The sequence below is a fragment of the Labeo rohita genome, chromosome 13 (genome assembly GCF_022985175.1).
Source record: "Labeo rohita strain BAU-BD-2019 chromosome 13, IGBB_LRoh.1.0, whole genome shotgun sequence".
NCBI lineage: Eukaryota > Metazoa > Chordata > Actinopteri > Cypriniformes > Cyprinidae > Labeo > Labeo rohita.
The window spans coordinates 16,907,576-16,917,979 of record NC_066881.1 but is presented as its reverse complement, the minus strand read 5'-3'; the positions used below and the strand labels follow the sequence as shown (position 1 = coordinate 16,917,979).

At 34.6% G+C, this 10,404-nt stretch overlaps 1 protein-coding gene across 1 annotated transcript; it reads right to left on the bottom strand.

Annotated features, from left to right (window-relative positions):
* Positions 1-24: 24 nt before the first annotated feature.
* On the bottom strand, positions 25-3,114 carry il22ra2 (interleukin 22 receptor, alpha 2). The gene is made up of 6 exons (XM_051126504.1): positions 3,045-3,114; positions 2,727-2,859; positions 2,429-2,607; positions 2,030-2,199; positions 929-1,098; positions 25-580 (listed from the first exon to the last, which is right to left on the bottom strand). The coding sequence occupies exons 1-5, from the start codon at positions 3,112-3,114 to the stop codon at positions 949-951; spliced, it is 702 nt and encodes a 233-aa protein (XP_050982461.1). The 3' UTR covers positions 25-580; positions 929-948.
* Between the last annotated feature and the right edge of the window lie 7,290 nt (positions 3,115-10,404).

Sequence of the window (10,404 nt, the reverse complement as noted above, 5' to 3'; positions counted from 1 at the left end):
GTTTTCTTTTATAATTTATTCAGTTTTACTTTCAGTCAAGTGCTGTAACCATTTGTTTGTATATATAATATTCAACTGCTTCTGTCTGGTGTTTAGTTCTTGGCACTAAACGTGACTATTAGTTCATTTCAACAGTCATTAGCCTTAAAGCTGAAGTGTGTATGCATTTAAATAAAAAAAAATGTAATACTTAATACCTAACTTAATACTAAGTATCTTCAAGTAAGCATTAGTTGATTTCCCTGAGAAAAAAAAAACAAAAAACACTTTAGTTAACACTTTTCACTCCTTTTGGCTCAAACCAGTGGTGTGATTTGAGGGCGGCACGGTGTCTTTCTCCACCCAATGAAAATGAGGACATTCAGGAAACCTGTATGTAAACAGTCATTATTTTGCTGATGGTGATGGTGCTAGCGGTGCAGAAATGACACACTTCAGCTTTAATGTAACCTAAAGGCAAAGCCAGGCTTATAGTTGGTCTTAGTAAACGTGATCTTGGTGAAAAATTGCAGACATTTCACTATGTAGTGTGCATGTGTGTAATTTTCATGTTGAACAAAGCTCCAGAAGCGGCCTTACCCTGCAAGCAGATAACACAGAAATGTTAAAATCGAAACCAGAAATAATGAACACTCATGCTCAAAAAATACACATGCGTCTTGTATGTGCAAGAACAGAACACTCGAAATTCTCAGAACTGAAACTCAGTCTAATTTTATCCTAAGGTGGTTGGAATTTGATCTGAGGGTGTCTCGGATGACAAGTAGCGTGTCTGTGCTCACTTTGTCGTCTTTTTGTCTGCCAACTATCAATGCCCAGGAGGCAACTTGGAGAAAGCACAAAGGCGGAAGCTTGTCATGGACACCCTCATTTATCTCAGGTGTTTCCCATACTAAAGAAACCATATCATGTGTTACGTAAGGCTTACCTGTGGGAGACACTAAGCCTTCAATGAGTGCTGATGCAGGTGCTGGGACTCCGTGAGCTTTGGCGGCCTGAGCGAGGAGTAACGGACACAGCCTGAAGGCAGTAGGTGGTTTTCGGACGTAGCCCCTCGATCACGAGCTCCTTGGAACAGCTGTCTGTTTCATAAACTTCCTGTTTGGGAAAGATGGGATTGGTGAAGGTCTAGTGAAGGTTCGGAGTCATTTATAATAAACACAGTCATTTTAGGGAGTGGGGTGCTAGACAGTTATTGCTTAAAAATGTTAAAACATTTTGGAAAAAACTGCCAGATGAAATGCAATTTGCTCTGCGCATGCCAGCGTTTTATTTCCTACAATGTAACAAATTGCATCAATAAATAATGATATAAATTAATTAAGCTAATTACCTAACCTAGTCATTTGCTCTTTCAGAATAATAAACAATGGCCATTTGACTATTTGTCCCTGATGCACAAAGATATTTTGAAGAACTGTTTGGCGAGTATTGGCGATCATTGACTTTCACTGTATGGAAAAAAAGACATTTCTTAAAACATCTTTTATGTTCCTCAGAAGAAATAAAGTCATACAGTTTTGTTGTATCACTCCGCTTTCTGTGTTTGTGCGGATTTTACACTGAATATTTCTGCAGGTTATTCACCTTATTCTTCAATGCGGAAGTAAGCCTATGGGCGATAATTCAGGTTTATTAGCCACTATAAGGAAATAACCAGAAGAATAACAACGTGCAGTAAAAGGTAAAACTGTTTGCACTACAAACCAGTGTGTTCATAATTAAGATAATACATTAAAATAATGTGATAAAACACACCAATTTGTAATATCAAGCATCAAAACGAGTTGTTTTGTACAGCTAAAAACAGTTGGACGTGGATGAGACTGGAAGCTAGACCCATGAAATTTACAAATGGCAAACTGCAAAAACGACAAAACTAGCAATACTGTTTAAATGTTAGTTATTTAGTATTAACTTCTTGTTTATTAGGCTGAAACCGTGCATATAATCTGAACAACACCACTCTTGACCAAGTGATATTGTTTAAATCTGTAATTTCAAATGCATACTTGCATATATACATTACCTCTTCTACATCATTGTGCATTACGTATATTCTAAATTTCAGTTTCTGCAGTTTTGTCACTCGTATCCTAGAGCCCTTCTCTCCTCGCAGCGGAGACCTCGGAGGTCTGATCTGAACTGAAATGATCCGTCCTGTTACGGTCACCTTTATCTGCGGTGGGCTGAAAGTGGCTGTAATTTAGAGGAAGTTATTTGGTGAGAAGTTCCACAGGAAGGAAAAACAAAATATAAAATTGTGCTGTTATGCCATCACAGTTGCATTGTGTAATCTTTCTTCCTCTTTGATTAGCACCTTTATATCAAAATGAACCATATGTGAATGGAAGATCATTTCAAATGTAGATAAATGTCTAAGCATTTCTGAGGTAAAATTATGATTAAAATAATGCAGTATACTCACATTCCCATTGAGGGTAAAACCTGTGGCTGAGGACCCAGGACGAGAAGCCCGCGGATGAGAAGGAACGGATCCTGGCGTAGTACCATTCTCTGGGATCCGATGTCGCCTGGCTCAGATCACACTCCAGCGACTGGATGCCTTGACAGTCCTCAGAATTAATCCACTCCTTGTCTCCGTATCTGAAATCATAGGTGACCGATATAAAATGCTGAGGATTCAATTTGGGTGTTTCAGATATTGGTAAGTTAATTAACAAACTGAATTTACATTCTTTCACAAGTAAGTTGTGTATGCTTACATTTTATGCTGAACAAAATATGTCAGGTTCTTGACAGCTTTGTGTGGATGTTTCCAGTGTAGGACATTTCTGAAATCCAAAGAATGGAACTGTACATCAAGGGGAGCCAATTCATCCTGCGGAGAAGGGCTGCCTTAAAGACAGCACAAATGAAACTTTACATGGAAATACTACACATGTGGATGTTGCTGTTTACATCCTGGCTGCCAGTGATTAAGTAAGAAGCTTGAATTGAACCTAAATAACTAAAAGCAGATAATATTAAAAACATAGTGCCATCATTGAATCTCAGTGCAAGAGATAAACTATTAAACTTACAGTCTGCCCAACAGAGAAGTAATGTCGCAGCAACAAGCTCCAGGCTTTTAGGTCCAGTCAGGGCATACATGTTAACAGGTTAATAATATTGTGGTGGTTTAACTCGGAGACCTTTTAAACTGTATTTGTTCCTCTTTTGCACACGTCATAGATTTTTTTCTTTCCATACTTGATTTAATTGAAAAAAGTTTTACGCACTATTCAATTTAGTTTATTCGTTCAAAAAAAATCTGTTTAGTTGGGTCCACACAATTAAATTGATTCAGGCCAAATTAATTTAATGCAGTATGTTCAACTTAACGTTATTACATTTATTTATTACATTATTTATGTGGGACCATTTTTTTAATTTATATAATTTACTGAAGTTTAATAAGTTTTCTTATGTTTAAACAAGCAACTGTTAACATCATTATGCACAATATTATATTATGAAAAAATGTTATTCACTGAGTGCCCACAGCTTAAGCACAGGCCACACTTTTCTGCATAATGGTAACCACAAAATTCAAATACATTACAAAAAACTCCTTCAAATGTCCAACATAACTAAACATAAAACACTAACGTGTCTTTCCTTTTACTGAAAAACACATAAAATGCCACATAATTCCTAAATTTACTCTCCTAATGTAGCCACTTGGAAAGCATGATGGGAACTCCAGATCCACTGCCCAGTTACTTAAGTCAGCAAAATAATTTGTGCCGGTTTGATTTATTAATTTTAATTTTTAAATGTACACTACCAGTCAAAAGTTGTTTAATGTTTTTGAAAGAAGTCTCTTCTGCTCACCAAGCCTGCATTTTTTTATTTGATCCAAAATACAGCAAAAACAGTAGATCTATATTTAAAAATGCAAGTTATTACTGTGATCAAAGCTAAATTTTCAGCATCATTACTCACATGATCATTCTAATATGCTGATTTACCGTTCAAGAAACATTTTTTATTATTATCAATATTTAAAACAATTAAGTACATTATTTTCATTCTTTGATGAATAGAAAGATCCAGAGATCAGCATTAATCTGAAATTAAAAGCTTTTGTAACATCATACACTATACCATTCAAAATCTTGGTGTCAGTATTATTTAATAATTTATTTTTGGGAATTAATTTGGGAAGTCATTATAGAAATTAATATTTTTATTTAGCAAGGATTCTTTAAATTGATCAAAAGTGACATTTATAATGTTACGAAAGATTTCTATTTCAGATAAATGCTGTTCTTCCGAGCTTATTTTCACCACCGAAACCTGAACATATTCTACTCAGCTGTTTTCAACATAATAATAATAATAAAAATGATCAGAATATAAGAATGATTTCTGAAGGATCAAGTGACTGGATTAATGATGGTAAAGCTGTAGCTTTGAAATCACAGGAATAAATTACATTTCAAAATATATTCAAATAGAAAACAGTTATTTTAAATAGTGAAAATATTTCAAAATGTTACTGTTTTTGCTGTAATTTGGATCAAATAAATGCAAGCTTGGTGAGCAGAAGAGACTTCTTTAAAAAAAAAAACATAAAAAATCTTACTGTTCAAAAAAGTACACAGTAAAATTAAGTTTGTACAAAATGTTCAAAAATCATGTTACTTTAACTCAGTCTAATTAATTAAATTGAACAATCATTTTTTGGGGGTGGGGAAAGGGCAACCCTGCACTGACATCCTGTACAGTTGACATTATTTTAATTGAGTAATGATGTATAATTGCATGTATAATGTATAAAACAAATTTATCTATTGTTAGTTAAATCCCAAAAGTGATCAAATATGTTTAACAGTGATCCAAAACCACAACAATAGACTCATAGAACCCTTGAAGAAATGTTTTCCCGCACTTGATTTTAAACAGTTCCTCTGTAAGGTTAAGGACATCATGCTGAAGTCATATGAAGTCAGGGAATACCTCTCTCGCTCTCACTGACCACAGGATGCATGAATTGACTGCATGGAAACAAAAACAGTAGTTTTATTTTATGCTTGTCATGCACGTCTGCACTTTAAAATATACATCAGACAGACCTCACAGGAAAGAAGCAGAGGTCTGAACAGGAAAGAGGAATGCATGACCTATAAAGTTTAATTAGCTTTGATACCAAGGCGAGATCAGTTGTTACCTACACGAATTTTGGAAATCGTCTAACCGCACTTCCTATTTTCCTGTGTGGTTTGAAATCTATCTACCGGCTTGTGTGACCCAAGTAAGGCTCTGACCTTTCACTTTGTTCCCCCAGCCTTTGTATTTTTTCACATTTTCACTTCTCTTTTATTGTGAAAAGGGCATTTACATGTCTGATACGATGAACAATGTCACGTATTACCAGCTAAATGCCACGTTTTCTATCTGTTGTACCATTTTGTCATGGAGGGTTTTTAATTTCCTGTGAAGTAAGAACATACGTGCCTCTCACTGTCTTTAACAGGAACAATAACAGTTTGACAGTGGAAAATGATATTAATTGTAATTCTATACATTGCTCACAACTTCTGTTTATTCAAACAGAATGTAGGTCTTTGAATGTAGGTCAGTAGCAGGCAATATTGCAATATGCCCATATAAAAAAGAAGTACATTTAGCATCCTTTAAAAAAGAGAACCTTTTATGGAAAGAATATACTTTAAAAAAATAGATATATTTCCTGACACTTAATTGCATTTTCATTTTCAATTCAATGCAATGCATTGTATATTAGCTAAACTTTAGAGTGTTTTTTGACCCAAAGTGGGGTATAGTGGGGTTAAAGTGTACTAACAACCATTTATGATAAACTAAGATATATTGTAATTTCTGTTCTGTTCTGTTCCAATTGAATACATTTACATTTTTAAAATTTTAAAATGTAAAATTCAAATTTTAAATTTCACTGAATCAAAAATATGTGTACAACTTTAATGCAGTAACGCATTACAATTAGATAACGTAACATTTGTTAACTATATTTATTGCATTAAATAATATTAACTTACAATCAGCAATACATTTGTTACAAAATATTTGATAATGTTAGTTATTAAAAGTAAAATTATTCCGTCCATGTTAGCGCAGGTCCATTAAGTAATATCAACAGATATTTTTGATTTTAATCATGTATTAGTAAATGTTGCAAGCAACATTAACTAAGATTAATAAATGTTTTTTTGGTAACACTTTATTTTACGGTGTCCGTTACAGATGTTACATATACTATAGTATACAGTGCAGTCCACTAATATTGTCACCCTTGGTAAATATGAGCAAAGGTGGTTGTGTAAATAAATCATTGTTTATCCTTTTGATTTTTTATTCCAAATGTTTATGAAATTCTAACCTTTCATTGAAGTAAAACAATGGAAAGTGGGTGTGGGGGACCTCATTATGAAATAAATGTTTTTCTCTAGTTCACATAGCCACAGTTATTGGCACCCAATTATTGCAACGTCCTTTTCCCAAGATAACAGTTTTCTCATATGATGCCTGATGAGTTTGGAGAACAGAGACCATTCCTTTATCCAGAATCTCTCCAGATCCTTCAGAATACACGCTCCATGTTGGTTCAACTTCTCTTCAGTTCACCCCACTCATTTTCTACAGGGTTCAGGTCAGAGAACTGAGACAGCCATGGCAGAAGCTTCATTTTGTGCTCAGTGACACATTTTTTTGTGTTGATTTTGATGTTTGTTTTGGATTATTGTCTTGTTGGAAGATCCAGGGTCTATTATAAGATTTTTTACAGAAGCGGTCAGGTTTAGATTTTGTTGGTATCTGTTGGTATTTGATAGAATCCATGATGCCATGTAATGAACAAGACATCCAGGACCTCTGGTAGAAAAATAGGACCACAACATTAAAGATCCAGCAGTATATTTAACCGTGGGCATGGGGTACTTTTTATTCTTGTTTGCACCAAACCCATCTGGTGGGTTTACTGCTAAAAAGCTCTTTTTTTTAGTTTCATCTGACCATAGAAACCAGTCCTGTTTGAAGTTTCAGCCATGTCTGACAACTGAATATGCTGGAGTTTTTTTTTTTTTTGTTTTGTTTTTAGATGATTCTTTTTTTTTTTTCTTGAAACCCATTTGAACAACATGTAGTGATGCAGGGACTTTCTAACCCCAAGATTCAACTAATAACTCTGCAGTTCTCCAGCTGTGATACTTGGAGAGTCTTTGGCCGCTCAAACTCTCCTCCTCAGCATGCATTAGAATGAGACACACACCCTCTTCCAGGCAGATTTGTAACATCTTTAGTTGATTGGAACATCTTAATTATTGCCCTGATGGTGGAAATGGGGATTTTCAATGCTTTAACTGTTTTCTTACAGCCATTTTCTATTTTGTGAAGCTCAACGATCTTGTTCTGTACATCAGAACTATATTCTTTGGTTTTACTCCTTGTGATGGATGATTAAGGGATTTTGTGTTCCTCGTATTTATAATCCTGTGGAACAGGAAGTCATGGCTAGACAATTTCAGTCAGCCTGGTGTGCTACAAAATGTAAATATGAATGAATATACTTCAGAGATATTTTACTCAACATTTCTAGAGGTGCCAATAATGGTAGCCAACATGCATTGGAGAAAAACATTTATTTCATAATGTGAGTTTCCCCCCCACTTTCAATTGTTGTGCTTCAATAAAAGTTTTGAAATTTGTGAATTTTTTGAATGAAAGATCTAAAAGATAAATGATGCATATTTATTTTCACAGCCGCCTTTGCGCATATTTACCAAGGGTGTCAATATTAGTGGGTGGCACTGTACTATAGTATACATATACTATACCAATAACAATAAATTCTGCATAATTACATGCAACTATATGGTAAGTATATGTAGTTAATTAATATTACTCAGTACTTAAAGGTATAATTAACTGTAACCAGGACACTAAAATAAAGTGCACTATATTTTTTTTTATTGTTAGTTTATGTTAACTAACTAACTAATGTTAACAAAGGAAAGCATTACTAAATGCACATTCAATTTATACATTTTAATTAGGCAGTATTCGAAATCACACTTTTTAAGGGTATTCTCTTTTACTTAATTGGCCTTTAATTTTATGACTATTATCTGCTTTTAAGATTTGAAATACACTACAAGTGTCCATTCAATACAATTACGCACACTGTAACTGTTTATATGATTTGCATTTAACTAGTAACAGATAAAGCAAGACTGGGAAAACATTTGCCTTCAAATCTCAGGTGTCTTTCAGCTCTTTTGTGTGTCCACCATGTGCTCATTGACTGGGAGTCTAAAGGCCTCCAGATGGGAAGGGTCAAGACTACTTTTGTTGGTCTATCAAAATACCTTTGACCCAGTTGCTATGGTTTCATTATCATTCCCTACAGCTGTTCAGATGACCCTGCCCCACGCTGTTGTTCTCCTCCATCTGATTTACCCCCCTCTCTTGTGAGGTCTGTGCGCGCGCGGTGAGCAGTTTTCCCTTGCCAGGCTTCCCTTGACATCATTTCCCAGGAAGAACAAAGGCTGTGTCTCCTCACCTTGAGTGAAAGAATCTTAAAAGAAAGTGGGCAAGATGATTTGTGCGCTGCCTGTGAGTCACTGCGCTTTGAGAAAGTTCTGCAGAAAGCATGACTCGGCCAAGAAAAACCCAGAGAAATCTTAGTTTGTTTGATTTATTTCTTTAGGAAATGAACAATAGAGAAGCTCAAGATACTCACCCCTTTCTATCTGATTGGTGTTCGCTTTTGACAGGATGTGTTCAGTGTCATGTGTTTTGGGACTTCCCCAATCCATTATTAAAAAAATACAAGTTCACAAAGTTCATTGAGCCAACAGATAATTACATTGCACAAATTAAAGCAACCTGGTTAATATTTGATTAACTTTTAACAGTGTTTTATTTCCCCATTAATGACGGTTGTGCAGACAATCAAATTGCTTTAGCTGGTTGTGATTGACATTTAGAGATTTTTTTGTTTTGTTTTGTTTTTTTGTGCTCGAACTTCCTTGTTCTTTGCCCTTTACCTACAGACAAACTATAGTGAAATAATTCATATTGTATAACAGTGATCTAGCCAAAACATACAGTGATATTAACCTCGTCCTAGAAATTGCATTTTAGTTTCAGAAAAAGATGATTTTATAGTTAATATTTGAGATGAAGACTGACTGTCAAGTTTGTCCATCTTCAACAAAGTCTGTAATTAAAATATATTGCTTTAGAAATGATGAATTAGAGGTTGTGTCCAGTTTACAAGTAATTGACGTCAGTGGCTGGAGAAGTTCGGCCTGGAGTGTAATTTGATCAGATTGTTAGCTTAGTAAAAGAGGAAAGATTCTAGTCATGATGACCAGCAAAAATCATAAAGTATAATAAAGTACAGTTACGAAGTATTTACACCTCTGCTTTTTGGTACAAAATGCTGTTCTTTTGAACTATTTATTCAACTATTTACTCATTCAAAGTATCAAAAATATTCAGCAGCACAACTGTTTTTATTGATAATAATAGGAATGTTTCCTAAGCAGCAAATCAGCAAATTATAATGATTTCTGAAGGATCGTGAGACACTGAAGACTGGAGTAATCATGCTGAAAATTTAGTTTTGCATCACAGGAATAAATTACATTTTAAAATATACTGACATAGAAAAAATAAAATTGTATTAAAATTTAAATTGTAATAATATTTCACAATATTACTGTTTTTACTGATTTTTTTTTTATGCAGTGTTGATGAACATAAGAGACTTAAAAACATTTAAAATATCACTAAACTGTTAAGTAGTAGTGTTTAATGTTTTGAATCTAATGAATGTCTAATCACCAGAATGAAAGCTCTGAGCATCCTGTTGACTTTGATGTCAGTTACATTAGCAAATATATTCAAGCAGTGCCAGCATTCCCATTCAGCTCCTATCTGCATTAACACTGTTTAAAATGTCTTTTGTTAATATTTAAGCTAGTAAGAAAATAATCACTATTACTCTATAGCCAATGGAGGGCAGTATAAGCAAAGAGTTACATCCTGCTGAGCTGTTTCTGAATGCTATCAAGCAATTTAGCCAGATGGTATTTTAAATAGGCTATCATTTATGAACATACTGATCCTTTTGTTTTTGGATCTTCAGTTACATTAAACGAATGTCTGAACAAATCATTTCAGGATGTAAAACTGCTAAGGGATTAAATACTGTGGTTTAGATGGAGCAGGGCCTGCAGGGGGAAGGTGTTGAGCTGTTCTGCTTGAAAGGTAAAAGCACAATGAGTTCTCAGAACAAGCCTTAAAGATTGATACAGTCAGCTGGTCTGACTCAGTCACATGTTTACAGAGTAGTGTGTGGGTTTAATAAGGAAGTACACAGATCTCTGAAATGCAGAATGAACAGCAGGGGCG